Consider the following 23,248-nt stretch of genomic DNA (forward strand, 5'->3'; position numbering starts at 1 on the left):
AAATTTTTTCTCTTTTCAAAACATCTAATGTCTGCTTAACATGCTTTAAATGTTCTTCCAACGTTTTACTAAAAATCAGAATGTTATCCAGGTACACAATAACAAAATCATCACGAAAAGGTCTGAGTACATCATTCATTAATCTCATGAAAGTAGCAGGAGCATTGGTCAAGCCAAAAGGCATAACCAACCATTCATACAATCCCTGCTTTGTTTTGAAAGCAGTGTTCCATGCATCTTGCTCTGCAACCCTGACCTGATGGTATCCACTGTGCAAATCCGGCTTGGTGAAATAAACGGCTTCCTTCAATTGATCTAAAAGATCATCTATGCGAGGAAGGGGATAACGATTTTTGATTGTTATCTTATTCAGTGCTCGGTAATCAATGCACATTCTCCACGAGCCATCTTTCTTTCTCACCAAAACGATTGGTGACCCACATGGTGATGTGCTAGGCCTGATGAACCTCTTCTCGAGCAACCCCTGCACCTGTTTCTTGATTTCAGCATTCTCTAAAGCAGACAACTTGTACATCTCAATGTTAGGCAATGGCACATCTTGCTGCAAAATAATATCATGTACTATTCCCTTTTTGGGTGGCAGACCTTTAGGTTCTTGAAATAAGACATCATACTTTGAAACAACCTTTTCTATATCAGCTTGCTGTTTAGCATTACAACCTTCAAATACATTGGTTTTATCAGGTTTCTTTTCCTTCACAACCATCAGTAAGAATTGTTTGCATGAATTTATCATTTTTTTCATCTGCCCTGAGTTTATGAGAGTATAATTATTCTTGAGCTTGTGAGCTCTTACAAAGTATTCGATTCCATCTTTAACAAGCAGGTACTTGTTCTTAGCTCTATAGAAGATAACCTTTCTATCATACAAGTAAGGACTTCCTAAAACAATTCCACATATATCCAAAGGAATTATGTCTAACTCAACCTCATCTACAAACGCTAACCCAAAAGAAAACTTGAGTTTGTACTGTCTAGTCACTTGTAGTTGTGCTTTATCATTCAACCATCCTAATGGGTATGGTTTTTTGTGTGGTGTAGTTGCTAATCTCAATTTCTTTACAATTGTTTCAAAAATTAGATTTACTTGTGAACCACTATCAAATAAAGTATCAATATTTTGATTTTTGGAAATAACTCGAATATGGAAAAGCTCATGTCTTTTTCTCTCATTTTCTTCATCAATAACAGATTGAGCAGAATTACTAGTAGATGCTTCAGAATTCTTCCTTTTATACCTGTGGCTGCAATAGTTGTTTCATCTCCCGAGTCTGACCCCAGATCTTTTTGAATCGCTGCATCAGTCTTCTTCTTCTTGCCCTCAGACTTCTTAGGTCTCAGCTCTGGATGTACAATCCAACAATGCTCATCATCATGCCCATCCTTTTTACAGTCAGTGCATGAAGGTTTGCTTTTCTGTGCAGTGTTAGCCTTCCTTGCTTTCCACTTTTGCTTTCTTTTCTCCTTGCTCTTGCTTGCAGTGGGTTGGGATGGTCCCCCAACTTTTGGATTTCCATTCTTTCCTCTAGCTTCTAGATGAGTATCTTGTACAGATACCTCATCTATACTAGTGGGATTGAACATGAGGATGGTATGCCTCATGTAGCTGTGTAGACCACCAATGTACTTCAAAAGAGTCTCTGGTGAGTCTAATGAGATACCCAACATCAATGCTCTCTTTCTAAATTCTTGAGTATACCTTTGCACACTTTGCCCTTTCAACTGTCGAAGAGTTTGCCAACTCATCATGGCTTGTTGCATGTAGGCAATGGATAGAACTGCTCTTTGATTGCAGAAACAAATTCACTACAGACAGAGATAGTCTTACCATGTCTTTTCATATCAGCTTGGGTTTTGCCTTCCCACCAAACCAAGGCAGTGCCTCCTAGGCGTAGGCTTGCTAGCTGAATCTTACTCTTGTCTGAGTCTATGTCCTATACTCTGCAATACACATCAATTTGTCTAATCCAATTGTCCGACTTTTCAGCATTTAGCTCTCCATCATATATAGGCAAATCAAATTTAACATCTAGTTTGATTAAAGATGCTTTCTTATTATGCACACGGCTATTAGGAGGTGTGAGAAAGCTTTCCACTTTCCCTTTTCCTTTGGAGTGGTCATGGAAGTGAGACTCATCTTCTTCTTTATCTTGTTTAGAATCCGAGGAGTCTTTATCCTTGTGCCTTCTAAAGTCCTTATACATTTCATCTACCGTAGACTTTATAGCTAGGAAACTTTTTATGAATTGAGGGTTGGCCCATAGAACCTTCTTCTGACATTGTCTTCCAAGGATAGACTCTCCCAATTTCAGGATTAGTTTCCACCAACTCTCCTTCTCCTAATTTGAGCTTTGATCTAGTGAGCATTCAACAGCTAAACCAACACAAGCTTGTCTAACCTTACAGCCTAAAGCTTTGATACCACTTGATCTGATAATCACCCTATGAGTGACCTCAATTAAAGATTTATTAAATAAGGGTATTACAGACTCATATGCTGGTGTGTGTGTCTATGTTATTTAAGCAACGGATCGATCAGATTGCCAATACACAGACAATTGAAATGGAAAAACAACAGAGAAATACAGTGAGCAAATACAAGAACACAAGCAATTAATAAGGAGTCCACCCTATCCTCCAGGGCTACATCTCCGGTCCAACTCTCAGTGGTGGCCTTATTTTATTGTGTCTTAAGCAGAGAATTACAATGCAGGGACTAAATATAAGTCTCCTGGAACAGTTTTGCTTGGCAGGGTGGTTCTTGGATTCCCCAAGCCACTGGAGTGCACAGACTCTTCTGCCTACCAGCTTTTGACCTCTTGGGTCTGACAGATCCTCTCAGGGATGGCTTGAAACTCTCAAGCTCTCTGGTGCTCGACGTTGCCTTTGGTTAGCTCGACCCTCTGTCTTCTTTCTGCTTCTGCTTCACTTTCTTTTTCTCTGTGTTCTGTCTTCCTCCGGGATTCTGGTCTCAATGTCTCTCGGGGTACTCTGTCCCTCTCTGTATCCTATGTTCTGTCTTCTGTTGATGGCTTTTAAAGCCATTTGTTCCCATGTCTGTTCAATTCCTCTTCCACCTCCGTCGAATCGCCTTCTGCAGCTGCGCTTGGAGTTCCTTGTTCAGTGTCATCATCAGGCTCACAGGAAGTGGCCACATGTCCTCCTGTAATGCGCTAGCATGCTTCATCGGTTCAGTTCTTTGGTTACGTCGTGAAATGAGTCTTCCTCCACCGTGGCAGTCAAACGGACCTCAAATTCTTTACAAAATGCGGCTTAATCCCTCGTCGATTCTGCTTCTCCATCGGGTGCGTTCTCAGCCATCCGATTTGGATCCCCCAGATCCAACGCCGTCCGCTCATTTTGCGCGGTTGACTTGCTCGATTGTTAGCGCGCGATGAGTGGCGGTTTTCTCTCTCCTCCGCTCGCCATGCGTCAATCGGTGAGTGGGATCGCTTCGCTTCCATCGAAAACCGCTTACCATTGAAGGAGCCCCTAATCAATACCGCTGGTTTCGGAGCGGGTCCCGCCTTTAGTTTTTAGCCTTTTTGCTTTTTTCCCTACGGTTATCTGGCTCCCCACGCGACCGAATGCTCGAGGCTTCCCCATTTCAAGCCTTTTCGCCTAGCGATCAAAATCCACCTCTGTTTCTCGATCTGGGCCTTCCAGGGGCTAATTCGGCCTCCTGCGCAGTCTCCATGGGCCTTGGTCAGCGCGCTTTGACAGAGGTCCTCATTGTTCCACGCTGGCTGCCATTGCCACTAATTCAGGGGTGTTTTTGATCGCTATTCTGATTTCTTTGATGTTCGTCCCGACCTGATATAGTCATGGTTCCTTTGACAGTTCTTTATGGATCCAATTCGGATCATTGACTCTACCGATTTTGATAACGTTGGTTGAAAATGAGGTTGCAAAACATATGTTGATGAAAAACGAGGTGTGTCTGGAGAGTAAAAGTTTGAATTGGACAATAAAAAAATTGGGGAAAAACTATATTAATTTTCTAAGCATAATGGCAATTTATTTTTTCATTTTTGTGTTATATAAAGGTATAAAAGGGTGCATTGAGTTTTTCATTGGTCTTGCGAGTAAAATTCACCAAATTGAGAAAAATTTGGCATGTACTCATGGCTCAGAGTTTGACTTGCAAGTACTTGTGAGTCAGACAAGTTTGAATTGCTAGTGATTCAATTTGCCTCAAATTCTATACCGAGGCAAGTTTGAAGCTAGAGTACTCGATGACTTGGTTGAGTTTTATATCAAGTGTTGAAACATACTTTGTAATATCTCGTTTTACATCTATCAAAATTGATTTCTTGTTTTAATAGTGTGCTGAATGCTATCTATTTTAAATAAAATTTTAATATCAATTGCTCCAGTACAAAGTTGGAGATGTTGATTTCTGTAGCATCGGATGTGCTCTAAGCCTCAAAATTTGCAGGGAGGCTAGGACACATGCATTCTACAATACTCATAAATCGTTTTGGGAAATTCCACCCAGAGAAGGTTTTATTAAAATAATTAATTATTTTAATGGAGGCCTAAGTCTAAACTTAGGAAATTAAAATAATTAAAGGGTATTAGTCAAACCGAGGGTGAAACTTCTAGAAGAAGATGAAGATCAAGCCAAAATGATCTGAGCCATTGATTAGAATCTAATCTGGGACGTTGGTTCTCAATTAGAAGATTATAAGAGGAGGCTTGAGGGGCATTTAGAAAACACATCAGGGAGAGATCAAGAGATCGAATTTCTCAGAGAGGGCAACGCAGCAGTTGCTAGAGAATCGATTGAGGAGATTTCTTGTAGTGAGGGGCAGGGATAGTTTCCGGGGGGAAGTTTTCTTGCACCGGAGAGTACAAGTCAAAGAGGGCAGAGAGACGTCTAGAGAGGCTGATGTTGGGCCACGCAGAGCTACGCTATGGCAGCGCAGAGCTTCAGAGGGAGATCGAAATTTTGCCGAGGAATAGTTAGGATCTAGTGCCAGAGACGGGGTGTGAGACCGGGAGGCCTGCAAGCTGAAGCTTCCAGCCAACAGAGGATTAGAAGGCGGTGCAGCGCAGTCCTAGCGGTAGTGATGTAGTGAGTACGTAGGCTTGATGCAATACTGCAGAGGCTCACCTCCAACGTAGATCAGTGCCGGTTCTTTTAGTGACAGGGTGAGATCATCTCACTACTCTTTTTGTCTAGTTACTCTCTGTATCGAATAGCCAGTTGGGCATCCAACGAATTGTATTTATAAAACTATTGCTTAATAATACAAACCCTCAGTTGCTGCATCGATTTTCCCTCATTGGGTTTTTCCGGGACATTTGTCCAAAAATAACAATGTAATGTGTTGTGTATTTCTTTCTTGCTCTGTTTCTTGTTTCCGCATATAATTTTTGGTGAAGGCTGCAATGTATTAATTTCGGTATTTGTTGTAGGATGCAGTAAATAATTTGTTTAGTAATTAACAAATAGAAGAAACTTAATCAGTTGTTGCAGTAGAAATGTGGGCTTCCAAATTTTCACAGGAGATGTTGATTTGGCAGCTCAGGGACAAATTCCCTCCTTTGGACAACTTTCCTCATTCAGAGAAAACCCTCTTTTCCCTTGGAAGAATTTAATTTGGTCCAGGAAAAATATATTTTTCATGTGAAAAGCCACATGTGCACAACAGTTCAGGTCGGCCTAGAAGTCAAATTAGGTCTCCTCCAACACATATAAATAGACCTAATGCCACATCAATTTGGAGCATCTCATCACAAACATCTTCTTCTCTCTCTTCTTTGGATTGGTTCATACAAGTCTGAAGGAAGGTAACCGAATTCACCGGTGTGAAGGGATAGAGGCAATTCTGAAATTTTGCGTTGACTTTATGTTTGGTTGTCCATTGACCAAGTTTGACTTGCATAATTTCGACCTTTGGAGGCGAAGTTTTTCTGTGGAGGAGCCGAGATTTTTTGGGCACTTTTGACTGCTACTGATTGTTGACTTTGACAACTGAAATTTGAAGTTGACGGCATGGTTCTCTTTCCTTTGACTGAGTTTGATCGAGTTATTTGGGACTATTTTGACTGAATTTTGACTAGCAAGGAAAGTCGAATCTTTTGAATGCTAACAGATCTCCTTTGAAGGAAGTTTGACCGTTGACTTGTGGACTGGTTAGGGCATTGTTGACTGTTGTTGATTGTGGCAGAATTGCAAAATTTGACTTGTTAACTAGATTTGATTTTGAGGCTCATCTTTTGGATATTGGTTGGTTGCTCTCTTGGATGGTCAAAGATTTCACTTTGACTCGTTATTGTTGAATTGGAACATTGTATCTCTGCTGAACATTTGATGATAATCTAATAGAAGAAGAATTTGAAAGGGTTTTCCCCCTTGTGGGGTTTTTCCTTGGTCTTTGACCAAAGCTTGTGTCTCTTGTTATTGTTCTTGGCTGTCTTCTATTGTACATTGCATTTACTGTTCTATCTACAATTGCTATTTGCTACTGAAAGATCAAATTGATTTGAAAGTAATTGCTTATTGAAGAAAGAATTGGGCTAAGTGATTGTACTAAGCATGGAGCAATGGACAATTAACATGGTATCCACGCTGAGGTGAAGACAAGCCTAGGGAGACAAGAGACTAGAGCAATCATCTTTGAAGCAATCATTTTTGGAAGAAGTTGAAGGAGCCTATTTGATTTGGTCAAGATGTCTACCTCTTACTTCAAGGATATAGAGAAGCTGGGTGACTCATCAAATTTTGCTGCTTGGAAGATCAGGGTGGAAGTGATATTGGATGATAATGATGTCTTTGAATATGTGCCAGGAAAAGAAACTGAGCCATCGGAAAATGCTCTTGTTGCTACCAAGGCCAAAATTCAAATACAAGAAAGGTGAGCTCAAAGCCAAGAAGATTCTTATTGATTCTTTGAAGGATCAATTGCTTATGTTGGAAAATTGAAGAAGTCTAAGGATATCTTTGATAAGCTGGTTGGGATGTACGAGGTCAACAATTTGAATCATAACCTCTCCTTGAAGAATCAAATCAAGGACATCAAGATGAATAAGGGGGAGTTTGTTCAATCATTTATGTTCTGCATTGACCAACTCACGTTGACTTATGTTGACCAGTGTTAACTTATCTTGAATCATTGCTGTTGACTGAATCTTTAATTGTGGATTGGAGGCCGAATCTTTGACTGGATTGTTGACCTTTATGTTGATGAAATTCGAACATGTTTTTGGGCATTGGCCAAGAGTCTACTATAGCTTGATTGAAGCTTTGACTGAGGAGTTGCAAAGTGGATTTTGGTCCTTTGACCGATTGATTGTAGATCGAAATTCGACCCTCCGTCTAGACATTGACTTGTGAGCAGTGTGTTGACTTTCTCTCTTCGTTGACTTTGTTTGACTTGCAATTACAGTGGTCAATGTTTGATCTTTGACTAGAATATTCTGATGTACAATTTGATGAATTGAACTCTCTCTTCTAAGGAAATATCACTGGGTTTTCCCCCTTGTGGGGTTTTGCCCCAAGAAATTTTGTTGTCTCTTGTTTCATTGTTTTTACTATGATCTCTATTGCTCTACTGAAGTTAATGGTTGAAATTTTCAAGTGTAATTGCTTAATGTTTGGAATGCTCTAAAGAAGTCAAAATTGCATCATTGGAAGTAGTTATCAGTTTCAAAATTGTTCTAGAGTTGTGTGCAACTAGAAAATCAACACTCCCTCTGTCACATAAGCAAGTCCTTCTGCCATTGCTTCTCTCTCTATCATATAAGCAAGTCTTTTTGATAATGTTGCTCCCTCTCTCCGTAAGGAAGTCCTTCTGCCACTACTACTCCCTTTATTCTGGAACCTTTTCCAGTCATCTAGCACGGTACTGGATGTCTGTACAATTTCTCCTCTCAAACACCAATCACTCTTGCCGAGTTTATGCTCGAGCCCTTAGGTCATACAAGAGCCTATCCATCGGAGACTGGAGCAAAACATATCCTTGTACTCCCTCTTTATGGGAGAATCCTCTTGCCACAAGCTTTGATTCATTCTTCTCGATGCTGCCATTTGTTGCTAGAATCATTGCCTTGGTAGGCTTCACGATGTACGTGCAAACCTCATTTAGGAGGCCATGGAAGAAATAATCATAACGAAGCAATAAATACAAATACAAGAGGCTGACCAAGGAATAAAATTAATAATAATCAAGGGATCAAAATATGAAGTGCTCATCTCTTGATTAAGAGGAAAATTGTTGAGGGTTGTAGGGATTTGTCAACTCCCTCTTGATCCTTGCTTCCTTGTAGAAATCGATGAAGTCCATCTTCAATTTTATCAAGCTTAGATTCCTTTGTCTTCTTCTGAGGTGGATGCTCATATTTGTCCTCAACATCAGTTGCTGATGCATGCTTCTTTCCTTCTTGCATGGTAGATAAGGGCTAGGGTTTCTTCATCTTGCAGATTAGGCTTAGCAAGCCATTCATCGAGTTGTCTAGCCACACCAAAGGCTCAACAACAAGCTAAATCAACAACAAGTCTACCCTTGGATCTCCCACTTGCATTCCACATGTTATCAAGGATATAAACCAAGTATACATCACACAAACTCCACTTGCATCTAACACTCCAATTCTTGCTCTAGGGTTTCATCTGACAAACCATAGGATTTCTCACCCACGACTTCAATGCAAGTTGTGGTCTCCAAGTCTTCTCTAGGGTTTACTTCACACAAACCCTAAGTCTTCCAACTTTTGTACCACGCAAGCATAATGGCTCCAAGACGAATACATCAATAAGGACTCCTTAGCTTCTTGATCATAACGACCATTGATCATCCAACTATTAGCCTCTTCCTTTGCCTAACAAATTTCCTTCTCAACTCTTCCTTCAACCTTTTATCTAGCTGCCCCACTCAACTTGCTATAGCAAACTTTCCACTGGCTGTAGGGCACTTGGTCCACCACAAGTTCCCTCACTGTTCTTCCTAAGTTCTGTTTGGCCTTTACATAGGCCTAAGGATACTCGACCCTCCTAAAATTGCTCACGGATTATTATGTCCTTGTCCATGAGGCAACTCGGTCCCACTTCTAGGACTACAGATCTTCTTTGAATAGAACAGATCTCAAGATGACTGCAACCAACCCTAAATGCTCTCGGTTGCTTCTCCACCACAAAATATATCCTCCACAACTACAGCTCCTTCTTTAGACAAATAGTCCTTTCAACCCTTTAAATCAACCCTTCGTGAGTCACAGAACTCGCCTTTCCTTAGACAAATAGAACTCAACTTCTCTAGAATAACAAGTATTCCAAACTCATTTTCCTTAAACATCTATCCTTCTCTTCTTAGGTTGCGACTCTCCTTCTAGGGCTAATATTGACAAAATGAAGTCCATCACACTAGTCTCTTAAGTTGTATTCAATAACTGCTTTTTCCACGTGGCTCTGATATCATGCTGAATTTTCTGCACAGTAGAAACCAATTTTCTGATCTGATAATTACTACCTAATGATCTTTAACAATTTTATCTTTATGTCACCAATACTATTGAGCAATTATACATAGAAAATCTCAAAAGTAATGCAGTGAAAAGCAATATGATCATAAAGAGACGACCATCACTGATATCATTGAGCAATTATACATAGAAAATCTCAACAGTAATGCAGTGAAAAGCAATATGATCAAAGAGAGACAACTGTGCACAATAGAGACAACATATTTACCTTGGGAAACCCAAACTTGGGAGAAACCCAACAACTTTTCTTTTAGGAGAAATAACTCTTCGCCAAAGTTTACAATTACAAAAATTGTCTAGAAATCTGTGCCAAAATCCAAGTCTAAATACTAGTCAAACCTTGTCAAAATTTCAGCCAGTGAATACTAGTGAAATCACTGAAATTGTCAAGTTTGCTCAAGTTTTTAGCCTAGTCAACTTATCTCATGTGGTCAACTTTGGACTTGCGGTTGACTCTTGTGGTCAACTTTGACTTGTGGTTAAACCTGTGGTCAACTTGTCCTCTTATGCAGTCGAACTCGACCAAAAATCTCGGTTAAACAACAAGTCAAACTCAGCGAAATAGTCAAGAACTAGCTCAGTTAGATCTCCAAGAATCTTATCCTTTGACTTCGCACATGTGGTTGGAACAGAAAAGAGAGTATGTGATGATCCAAATTGCTCAATGAAGATACCACATTGTGTATTTATACATATCAAATGGGTAAATTTTGACCAAGGGTTACACTCTTTCATGGTGGGGCCAACTTTACAATTTGGAACCTACATGAAGCCCACAAATAATTTTTTTATGTTAATTTCCATAATTCTTCTAGGCCAATTTAGGAGGCCTCTTGGCATGCGGAAATACCTCCCAATGCTACGCAAAAATCAACATTTCAAATCCCTATGAGAAAATGACATGTCCGTGGTCCACCCTTTAATTGATAGGCGTCATGTGAATGATGATGGAATGGATGGGAGAGGACTTCATGGCCAAGTGCCATGGTGAAAGGGACCAACAATGATGGGATCCTCATCCTGAGTGTATAGGTGCGGGGAGGGAGCAATCGTGGATGCATGAGCTACCAACTCGGCCTTTTTTTTCCACCCTTCTTGTGTGCCTTTTACTTTTCCTTGATTTTTCTTTGTATTACTACTTGTAGCTGAAAGGGTTAGATCGTGCTTTGTATGATGTATAGTAGTTATTACCCCCTTAATGGTGAGGGAACTCATTGCCCACCATGGTTGGGACATGCAAGGGTTCCTTCTCATACTATGAAGAGAAACATGTGCTCAAGAATTGGGTGATGGCCATAATGAGTGAGGTAGAGCTCATGCTAGGATTTTGCCCACGTGTTAATGTCCATGTCCCGTCCATCTTTTTCATTTTGAACTTCTATTGTTTTTTTGCATGTGGCCATCATATGGTTTTTTTTTCTCTTTTAGCTACATCAACCTCCTAGGGCAAGGCTTCGGGCTCTACTCAGGTATGAGGATATATGGTGCCAGATCCCAAAGGACCAATAGTTAGTTGAACCCAAAGAAGGGAGGTGGAATATGGGGCTTGTAATGTAAGATGGAAAGTGGTAAGTATGGAATAGGGAGAGATGGGGTTACGCTATCTCAATTGGGGTTTCCCAAGTAGTGCCCCTCCTATAACCATTGGGCCATTACTAGGATGAGGAACAAGATAATGGTCAAAACCCTCCTCCTTCCAGGTTACCCCAAAATCCATGCCAAATGCCCAAAATACAAACAAGCATAAGCACTCGATTGCAAAACAATGAAGGTACATTTTGATTGGAAGCCCACCTTCCAACATGTGCTCTTGCCAAATGGGCAAGGAAACATATGATTGATGCAGGTGGCGGAGAAATGAATGACACATCATCATCGACTACTAGTGGCTATTAGGGGTTGTTAGCTGGACAACTGAGAGAGATGATAGGAGAAAATTTCCCCTCTGGGTCACCCATTTTTGGTGGGTAACAAGGTCTTCAGTTGGTTTTGGGAGTTCAAGGCCCTAGTGGAGAACTCGATAGGAAAGAAGATCAAGGTCTTCAGGTTTGAGATAGGGGGTGAGTACACCTCCAATGATTTCAAGGATTCCTGCAAGGAGTTAGGGATTAAGAAGGAGATGATAGTCTCATACATCCTCAACCAAATGGGGTTGTGGAAAGAAAGAATCAATCCATCATTGGTTTTGCTCTATGTTGCCAGGAAACGTGGGTTCGGGGACGGGGACGGGGACGACATTTTTTGAAACAGGGTGCTTGGGTTCGGGGACGACGTTTTTTGAAACAGGGTGCGTGGGTTCGTCGGGTAATATAATAATATTAAATTTTAATAATTATATTTTATAGATTATAATTAATAATATATATGAAATTTGAATTTGTATATTTTTCAACTTTAAACAAGAAAACTTTAATCATTTAAACATGCACTTCGTTGAACATTCAACATTCACATTGAAATTTCAAAATTTATCACCAAAAAACTATTCAGTGTTTACATATTAATAAGAATCATGAATCATGATATATGTCCATTGTCATACTACATTCAAAATTTGCCTTGAGGCATCTCCAAACATGAACTAGGAAATTTTAAAATACTAAAATAAAAATAGCTAGAGCCTAATGAACAATGGCTTCCTCAAACAATGTCATCAACGTCCATGTCACCAACATCACTTAGATCTTCAGCTAGCATGCTCTCCAGGTAGGAATCACTCTCATCTTGAGGCTCTTGCTCATCCATAGCAATTGGAGGTAGCTCAATAAGGCCATCTAGTTGTATCTCCTCTTCCACACACATAGCATCATCTATGTGTTGGTCCCATCTCTTGAAAGGACCCTCCTTGTACCCCGGGTCTTTTCGAGATATGAGACGTAGTGTGCTATGAATGTACACTAAGTTCTTTGCTTTTTTTGAGCCCAACCTATTTCTCTTTACTGAATGAATAAAGGCATAAGTACTCCAAATTGTCCCACAAGATGAAGAACTAGCTACCTGAAATATTAGGGGAAGCCCATTAAATTAATTAAAAATTTAAAAATAGAAACTAAAACTAAAATGAAAATTTAAAATTAATTTCCTATATTTAATTGAGAATTTTGAATAAGATGAGGAACTCCAAACTAGCTACCTATCCAAGTAACCGTATGGCAAATTGCTGCAACCCAGGAGCATCAATACCATGAAGCCACCACCAATCAATTGGATCCTTCGTCTTGCGTCTATCTGCCGAAGATGCATGTGAACCAAAGACATCTCGCCCACGTGAAATGGGTAAATCGGAACAGCTCAACCAAAAACAAAAATGAAATTCGATGGTTGTGGGTTAGTAACTTTTAACTTTTTGACATTTGTTAATAATAAATATCATATTATTAATTTTTAAATTTTATTTTTAAAATTTCAATATAAAAATTTACTTGAAATTAAATTTTTAATATAAGTTTTTTCTAAAGAACCCGAAGAACCCAAAGAACCCAAAGAACCCGTTAAAGGAAAAGAACCCAATTTTTTTTTTTGGAGAACCCGATTCTTCATAGAAGAACCCGGTTCTTATGAGAAGAACCCATACCCGAATCCGGTACTTAGGGACGGGAACCCAGGACGGGTTCGAGAACCCCACCCCCGAGTTCGGGAACAAGACTCTTGATGAAGCTTTCACATTGGTGAAGCCAAAGATATGACACTTGAGGATTTTTGGTTGTCCAGTTTACATCCATGTCCCTGTGGAGAAGAGGACAAGCTGGAGGCTTCAGGAGAGAAGGGTATATTTGATGGATACAATGAGACCTTGAAAGGCTACAAGATCCACATATTAGTGCAGAGGAAGACAATTGTGAGCATAAATGTTAAGTTCAAGGATAACATGGCAGCCAGGAAGTCTCATGAGTTGCTAGCACTAGTGATAGAGGATGAGGAGCAGGAGGCTCCGATTGGAGAGCAACATGCTAAGATTTCTAGTTTAGGGAGTCAACCTTCAAATGGGGCAGAGTCAGTAGCTCCTTCTAGTTATATTAGAAGGCATAGATGGTTTGAGTAGACACTAAGGGATGCTTAGGAGCATATGGAGGATCCTAGGAGCACATTCAGGAAGAACAAGCCTCTGAAGAAGTTTTCAAACTACATTGCATTGATTAGTAGAGTGATTGAAGAGGTAGAAAACCAGCAGGTTTGGAGAAAAGCCATGGTGAAGGATGATGCATGGGACATTGTGCCAGGAATAGAGGAAAAATCTGTTCTAAGTGGCTCTTTGAGAAGCAATTTCCTTGCTAAGAGGAAGTGTTAATGATAGTAGCATCAAACATGTATTTCTTCACAGGTCTAATGTTTAGATGTGTGGAAGTCATACAAAGGACCTTTGACCTTAACAAAATTGTTTTAATTAAAGAAATTAATAAAATAATCATATTTTATAAGAAAAAGTGAGTTAATCTGATGAAATGCAAAGGTTATTTTGTATTTGCGAATTAGATAAATCTCAACCATTTATCTCATGTGAAGTTGAGATCTAATTTCAACCATCAATCCCTTTGGATATTAGGGTTGTGGGTTTGGTCGATAACTCAAATTTATAGAAGGAAGGCTAAGTTAAGGGAAAAGACACATCAAGTGAGCACAAGATAGTGAGATATTGAAGATTTCAATGATTTGGCGGAGAACAATATTCATTCGAGTATGTAGATTACGAAGGAAGAGAGCAAGGGGCAGCAAGATAGTGAAATCTATCAGCCAACAAGATCAAAGGACAGATATTGAGTGTTTTGCAGCAGATTTGAGTCTCTACAACTTGCAAGTGTAGAGGAACAAAAATTGTATTGTTATGTATGAAATCAATATGTATTAATGTTTAATTTAGGAAGCGACATGATCAAAGATCATGCCCCCTCATGTAAAGGCACCAGGGTTGTATCTAAGCCAGGGCGCTCTCGCCATTGTAATCATGATTCAGTTTCTAAAATATCCATATATCTATATATATATATATATAATCATGATTCAGTTTCTAATTAATATTTACATATATATATATATATATCTATCTATCTATCTATCTATCTATATATATATATATATATATATATATATATATATAGTTGTCAACTACAATATTTAAATTGAGTTCGCTCCATCTGGTATTAGAGCCTTTGTTCCTCTTGCCTACATTTTGATTCAAGTCGCCATCGTCCGCTACTATTCACTATTCAACTCCTCCACCTGTGTTTCGCTGTGTCGCCATTCCATTGACTGTTATGTTTCCAGTCGCATCATGATAGTTTATCAAAACGCCGTTCAACCCACCTATTCCATGTGCTCTAACTTCAATTTCGTTTCCTCTCACTCTGTTCATCCTCGCCCGACAAACCATGTTCGGCTATCATTTCCTTGTCGTGCCCGACAACTCTCCATCTGCCTTCTCAACATGCTTAATTCTGGCCCAACGTCGTCATCTGAGCGGTCAAACGAATGCTGTTGTAATTGTCTGTTGCGCCAACGACCCCTGCCACCATCCACTCACTTGACAACGTATTGCATCAAGATCTTCCTTCCTCGAATCGCGTTTGAGTCATGCTGGTTCTCCCACGCCATTTCGTTCATTGGTTGTTTAGACTTTTCATAGTCTAAGTTACTTGATTTAATAAATTATATATATATATATATATATATATATATATATATATATATATATATATCTAAGTTGCACGAAACGGGAAATGGGGAAGCGAAACGAAACGCGACCTCCCCAAATTTTGGAAACGGGGAAACGCGAATATATATAATAATATAATAATATATATATATATATATATATATATATATATATATATATAACTATAACTTTAGAAATGGTTGGACAGATATGAGGCGCAGACTTTTACTATGGTACTGGGGTTAGCACTGCTCTTTTATAACTTTAGAAATGGTTTCTAGAACAGCTTAGAAACCCTAAAAAAATTTAAAAACTAATTAGAAAAAAAAAAATTTAAAAAACAAGTCATTTTTTTGGGGAAACGGGGCCCGTACGGCCTGGAAACGCGTTTCCGGCCGTACGGGCACGTTTCCATTTCGGGAAACGTGCCCGTACGGCCGGAAACGCGTTTCCAGGCCGTACGGTACGCGGAAACGCGTTTCCGTTTCGTTTCCGGCCGGAAACGGACCCTGTACCTGCGTTTCCTGCAACTTAGATATATATATATATATATATATATATATATATATATATATATATATATATTTCTTTTTTTTTTCATGTGTGGTTCACGGCTTCTCGCTGTCACTGGTGGCAGCTACGTCCACGGAAATATCTGAGCTTGATCAAGGGTATCAAGCCCCACGGCCAATAGCTAGGCCTAACCCCAAGGGCTTCGGGGAGAATTGACCCTGTGACCTCCCGAACGGTGAGGCCCTTATTTGACTAGTTGAGCTAACCCTTGGGGCTATATATTCTATTAAGTAATAAATATAATTATATTATATAGTCATAGTTATATAAATTAATTAATAAATATATATTAAAAAACAATTTGGTTCAAATTAAGCTAGCAAGTTAAGTTGGATCGCTATACACCACCATACACTCGATCATTGTCATCAATATCAATGAGCGATTTTAGTAAAAAATTGTTAGAACTCTGAGAGTAAGGTCAACGGAAATGTTGAGGACATTAAGAAGCTCCAGGATACAACAAAGAGTATAAAGAACGAGCTCCAACAAGATTATGATGACCTTCGAAGGGACCACACAACCCTTTCAAATAAGGTTGATCAGAATCACACTCAAGAAATGGGGATGCTAACCCTGATCTGTCAAAGATTGAATATTACAGTTGATCTACAACATCAGAATAATGAAGCTACTCAACAACCAAATTCTTCAAATACATCAAACCCATCAGACTCACATCATATCCTTGAATCTCCACATACATCTTCCATTCCCAATCCACAAAATAGTAACTTGAATTTTCAAAATATGCAAATTGCAATCCAGTTCCCCTTCACTCCACCAGTTGCCACATATCAACATAGAGTGAAACTCGAACTGTCCAAATTTTACAGTAATGAGAAAGGCATATGAGCATTTCAAGATTTACAATATTGACAATGACGATGAAAGGATCAATTATGCATCCATGCAAATGGAAGGTGAAGCATATAATTGGTATTTGTGGTGGAAGAAATCATCACATGGTATCAGTTGGAGGAAGTTCAGAGATGCTTTCTTTAAAAGGTTCCAAGGTGTCAAAGAAGAAGAGTTCTTCACAACACTCACCAGGCTACAACAAAAAAGAGATGTGGATGAATATGTTCAGAAATTTAGGGCATAGCAATTAGGTGATTTCTCTTCTCTTGATAACTGCTTGTGAATGCTTTTTACTTCTTTAGATTGGGATCTTCTCTTTACTTAGATTATTGTAGTGTTCTTCTTCATCAAACAGCTACCAATGAAGTGTTAGTCGTCACAGCTTGATGGAAAACTGACACCTGAAATTACTGATTGTAACTGAATATTCTTTATATAAATGCGACTACTGTAATATTTGTAGCTGCCTGCACAGTTTATACTCTTAGTTCTCTCGACACATTGTACTCTTGGCAAATGAAGTCGTAGCTCTTTAGCTCATTGTATGAGACTTGGCCAAACAACCCTTCACAATACTATAGTGCACAGTGTACCTCTACTCTCACAGTTTTAGTTGCTTGTGTACATAGCAATGTAGCAATGAAATACATCATTATTATCTAGGAAGGACATCTCGTGTTTATGGTGTTATAATCTTGAATTGGGATACCTTTATATTGCCTACTTCACAAAGTTACTCACTATGACCAGAATTTCTTTAGAGGGTTCTTGGTTGTCCCATTAATCCATTGGTGCTTGTGTCTCTACTTTCCTTGCAATATTGTTTGAAACATGCAAGCAGTAATTTATATGTTTAGCATGATGTTAGTTGCTGCCATATGTTTCAGTGTTGTCCACTCTCATTACTGTCTTCTATAACTACTTTACCAATGCATATAAAGAAGGAAGAATTGAGTTAATAATCTCTGAATGCCAAGTCTCAGTTTTCTGTTTGTAGAACTGGATTAGTTATTCATGAACTAACTTTTCGCTGTGGTAATTTTGATCATAGATGTCGATGAAAAAAACCTCATGGATTTGAGGGAGGCACAACTTAAACTTAAACTTCCTGATGAGGTTAGTTTTTGTAATAAATTATAGCTTGCCAACACTGTCGATTCTGCTGTCAGCTGTTTGATGGATAAAACCATTTGTGGTATTATTTTATGTTTTTGGAAAGTCAGTTTGATTTGTTTTGCCTTGCAGATTGCTGCTGATATGTTTAGAGACTATACTCAAAAACATATAGAAGAGTACATTTCTTCGGCACTGGAGGTTATGAAATCTCAAGGAAGAGTAAGGTAAGGTTTCTAGTAACATCCCTTGTAAATGAAATGAAGTTGCTTCTGTAATGTTAAATGTTAAAGACCATATAGATTGAATGCCGCCTCCAAGGATGGAAATTTTCTTTTTATCTGCATCCTTTTTTCAATCAGAATTCTCATTGGAAAAAAATGTCAGCTGAGTATGACTGCTATTGGCTCGAACGCCTTGCAGTTTGTTTTCTGAGGAGTCTTCTAGTTCTGTATAGAGTGCCTTCCTTGGGAGCATGAGTGTTGGAAATACTGAGGGGTGAATTAGTATTTCACCTTTTTTTTTCACATAATTGGTTAGTTTATTACATTCAAAGCATTAAACAAACATAAGACATCATCAACAGATCAATGATAGTACACAGAAATTTCGTCTCAACACAAGCTTTGCATTATGTATGGTTTACATACAACTTTACCAGCCGAGCTGGAAGGAAGTAAAATATTCCCTAATGGTTTCTGAAGAGTTTACAGATATAATGTGAAGGGGTCTTCAATCCCTTATTACAAATCAACTGTCCTGCTCCACACTTAATCTTCTGCTTCTTGCTGAACCTGCTGTCACTGCTGTTGTACCCACTGTTACCTCTATCCACTGCCACAACTTCTACCACTGCTGCTGATACTACTCTAACTGTCTCTGCTGCTGCTATGACTCCCTGTGTAATGTTCCCAATTTTTGTGAGTGCAAAATTCACTAAGGAGTTTTGCCAATTTTTGGTGATATTAAATAAAAAGGAGAAAATATTATTTTGTGGGAGAAAAGTGGAAATTATTATTTTAATGAAGAATGGCGGCAAAGTAATATTTTATTAGTGGAAGGTGGGGACCACCAAGGGAGAGGACTAGCAATTATAAATAGAGTTTGGAGGCCTCCATTTGGTATCTTTGATCATTTGACAATTCAACATTAGTTCTCTTGAGCTGCTTAGCCAAGATAACCGTGCTATTCAGCACAAGGAATTTCCGAGCAAGAATTCCACCCTCATTTCGGAGAACTTCAAGTGTCTCCCTAGTGAGGCAATTTGGGGAGCTCAATTCAGAGTTTCCATTGGGCATATTTGTAAGTTATTTCAGCTGGTATGTTTTTCTTCCAGAGTGCAGAAGTGGTTCAAATTGCTTGTGGGGAGATCAATTATGAAGTAGAACACCGAAGGATTTGTAGGGGTTTTCCCCTAATTTAGCCGCAGATTTTTGTGGTGATTAGCAGGGCTGAGTTGAGAGAATTCTTGGGGCCGAAATTCTACATTTCTGGAAGTGCACAGGAATTGGAGGAATAGAGGTTGAGGAGAGATAAAGGTCCGAGATTAGAGGTATTCCTCACATAGAATTTAGCCAAAGTTGGGAGAGATTTTCAGTGGTGCATTTGGGCTTAATTTAACAGTATTAGTTTTGTGGGGCGTTTTCTGGCCAAATTGGGCAATTTGCACGTATTGGGGGCAGTGTTTTTAAAACTGGCTGGTCCTAACTAGTAACCGGTCAACCGGCCGGTCAGCAAGGCCATTGGTTGGAACTGACTGAAAAACCTGGTTAGGAAGGTGCTTTGGCCGATTTTTGGCCCTAATCTATCCTAGCCGACCGATTTAGGACTGAACCGGCCGGTTTGTAGTCAAACCGGCCGGTTACCTGCCATGCCAGCGTCCACCATTTGTATTGCTGGTTTGTTTGTGGGGATCCTATCTCTGACATGATTGGAAGCTTGGAAATGAATTGTATGAGGATGACCAACATTCTCTCTCATCACTTGAACCATATATGCATGAGATTTCAGATCCAAGGAAGAAAAGTGTGGCGAAGGCCTTGTTGTAGCATCCCATGTTTCTATTAAATAGTATGCATTTCAACATGTCTCAAATGAAGCACATTTTGATGATGAGATACACTTGCATGAAGGCAAGCGTTTGGTAAGTCATATTCCCTTCCAAGTTTCTGAATTTAGTAATGATTCTTTTGATGATTTGGGGAGGGAATGTTTTGTAGAAGAACCCTAAAGATGAAAACCGTTTAGGTGTTATCGTTCCCTCATGTAATGAAGAGCATGATGGCCAAGAGGATGAGGATTTTGACACTTTTTTGATTGTAAGACATAGATGGCATTTGTATTAATGGTTTGTTTGTGGAGATCCTATCTCTGACATGGATATTTGAGAGTTTAATAGAGAAATGTCTAATTGGCATACTCAATTACTCCAATTCCAATCAGTGTCAAAGACCATCTCATGAAGCACAAAGAAAGCATTGTAGGGTCTATCTTTGATGATCTCAGAGAGCCAAACATGGTGGAGGCAGGCGAACCATTTTTCATTGTTAATGAACAACCATATCTTTTCATCGTGGTGATTCGGTGCAAGATAAAGGGTTTTTTTATGGCAATAAAATTGCAAACCAAACAAATTGTTTATTTGAGTCATTGCTTATGTATTTTACTATGTATTGCACTTGGTGCTATTTTGACATATTCACCTTTACATGGTATATAAATGAGCAAACTTTGCATATTTTGTCTCTATTGGCTGGGAATCATGGTTTTAAATCTTAAAAATAGTTTTGTTTCATTAAAAATGAATTATTTAATGTATTTTTCTAAAACTAGTTCGTTTAGACCTAACCAGTCCCGGTTCGACTGGTTCCGGTTGGTAAACCGGTTCATTAGGTGGACCGGTCCGGTCACTGGTTCCGGTTTTAAAAACATTGATTGGGGGTCACCGAGGATTGGTGGATTTAGCCAAAACCCTTTCTGGGTTTTTGTGGGTTTATTGAGAGGAGTCTATGGCTAATTTTACAGAATTTTTCAGGCGATATTCAGACCTAAAATCCTAATTCTTATAGCAGGGCGAATTGCTAGTTAGCTGAGGAATTTGCACCATTTTGTGGGTTCGACTTTGGCTTGGAGATAGGCCAAACCCTTTCTGGGTTTTTCTGGGTTTTTGGTGGAGAGCTCAAGATTAATTTGGTGGAATTTTCTGAGCACTTTGGAGGCTCAAACAGGGGTTTCTTACAGCTAACAGTTCCAGAATTTTGAGGGCCAACGCAGAACATTGAAGAGAAGCCTTTCCTCTGCATTTGGCTAGCATCTTTTTCACTTGGGATTGTTTAGCTTGCTTTGGCAAGCCCAGGTGCACACATTTCATGCATTGTACTCTTCTCCATATATAATAAAATGGCTAAATTTTGGTGCAGTTTCGGTGTAAATTGTGGGTGTTTGATTGTTGTTTAAATATTTCGGTGTTGTATGGTATTTTACTTTGTTTATCACTATTATTTCCTTTTTGGAACATTACACCCTGCCTTTGTTGCTGCTATCACTGCTGCCACTCCTGCTGCCTCTCCTTCTGCACCTATTGCTTCACCGTCTCTATTCTACTGCACTTCTGCTTGTCAAAACTTCAACAAGGTCACTGCCACTATCAATCATCAAGGTCACTGTCACTGTCACTGTCATACATTAATCAATGTCATGCAATCAAGGTCACATCACAACACCACTGTCATCATTGCATCAAGGGTGTCAAGTCACAATCATCATAGCTTCAACAATAGTATTCAACTATATGAAAACAACCTCATCATTGTTATGTCATTGCACATCCATGCAAGGTTACTGCAAATTCACTGTCATATGTCGAGCATTTCTCTCAAACTGTGAGGATCCACAAGCCGCTCCACATACCAACAAAATCAACATGACAAGGAGAATCCGATGGCAAGAATCTCTAAAACAAGCTAACTGATTTGCATCATAAAAAATCCTCAACAACTGCGGTGTGTGAACATCATCGAGGGAATCCAAACCCTAGAGCTAGGGTTTCATCAGGCTGCATCATCCTATGGACATCATAAAGCTTACCTGTATCATTATGTGGGCATCATAACATCAATGACCTACAACTATATGCTCGCTTTTACATCAATGACAACATACTTAGCAATGAGAACTGTGCCTAATTGATTGGAGATACATGAAATAGAATATGAGGTGGTGAGAGTTTCAGAACAAGAGATAAAAAGAAGTTATATCAATACTCATAATTAATAAGAGAATTCTCGAAGTATCCCTATAATAATGTAGATAAATACAAATCAATATAATATCTCAAAGTGGTTCCAAATCAACTATCATGGGGATGATGCATGGGTTGACATTGTAGGATTGCAAATGTAGAGGTACAACTTCAGTCATTTACCTCAACTTTGAATTCTCCTTGGGAGAGAAATAAAGTATAGTCACTTAACCAATTTAATAACAATTGAAACTTGAAGTTAATTTTCAAGATAGAATCAAACTGACATTGTACTATATCAGAAGTATTCTGTTTCTGTGTATTCTGGCGACCTAGTTCCTCTTGAAAATCTCTTTAGTCCATAGATGGGTGTGTTATTCCACCTCGTTATATGAGGATACATCTATCACATGGACTAGACACATGAAATGTCAGCTTCAAGCGTTCTACTAGTACACCAACTTTTATCTCAAACTGATCCCTTGAACCTGAGATAGAGGAGCGTTGAAGGAGTATTAAGAACAAGAAGATTTTTAATGAAATCAAGAAATGCTGGTAAAGACCCAAAACCAATCTTGTGTTCACATAACAATGTACAATAAATAGTACAATCATGATTACCACCATATACTGATCAATGTTACATAATTGGTTAATTTCTAGTTGTAAACCTGTATCATTGAGCAATTATGATTATATGCATAATGTTACAAACTTACAATGTACATGTATGAATCTATGATTGAATTTGTTACTTCTATCATCATGAGATTTTTTGTAATATCATAATATGATGTGCACACACACACACACACACATATATATATATTTTAGTATATAACATGTCCTACATGTCCTATTCTGGGGGGTCTCTATGTCCCATGTCAGAGTCTCATATTTGCCTGTCCCATGTCCCTGTGTTAGGTGACTTAGCTGTAGAAGGGTAGTAGCTTGGCAACAAACACTAGTGAAGAAATTGGTTGCATATCCAAGTCTTCAACTTTATACCCATTATCGAAATAGTAAAAACTTACTAGTCTCTATCAAGATTCCCTTGAAAAAATACCAAATATGGATGCCAAAATTTGAATATTGAGTCTGTGGATCTCACTGTGCAACAAATGAGCTAGATAACCTTCAAGTATTCACTAATGTGAACATAAAATCAATGAGAGTAAACCTTGATGAGAAGTTAATTAGTTGTAAGTCCAACACTTCCTAAATTCGGAAAATGCCTAACAATCCATTGTGCCCAACAAAAGTTCAGAAGAATTCGCTGTCCTTTGCTAGGTCTGGGGACAATC

At 38.9% G+C, this 23,248-nt stretch overlaps 1 protein-coding gene across 1 annotated transcript in view; it reads left to right on the top strand.

Moving 5' to 3' along the window:
* LOC149180045 (protein TIC110, chloroplastic-like) overlaps positions 1–23,248 on the top strand; it is a 207,922-nt gene that overhangs the window by 37,126 nt on the left and 147,548 nt on the right. The window contains exons 7-8 of the mRNA XM_089415874.1: positions 17,643–17,707; positions 17,837–17,931. Coding sequence (XP_089272000.1) covers positions 17,643–17,707; positions 17,837–17,931 — 160 coding nt within the window. The remainder of the gene's footprint in view (positions 1–17,642; positions 17,708–17,836; positions 17,932–23,248) is intronic.

Source organism: Pinus tabuliformis, chromosome 3_2 (assembly GCF_031772625.1).
Source record: "Pinus tabuliformis cultivar Carrire ecotype Pingquan chromosome 3_2, CPIR1, whole genome shotgun sequence".
Taxonomy (NCBI): domain Eukaryota; kingdom Viridiplantae; phylum Streptophyta; class Pinopsida; order Pinales; family Pinaceae; genus Pinus; species Pinus tabuliformis.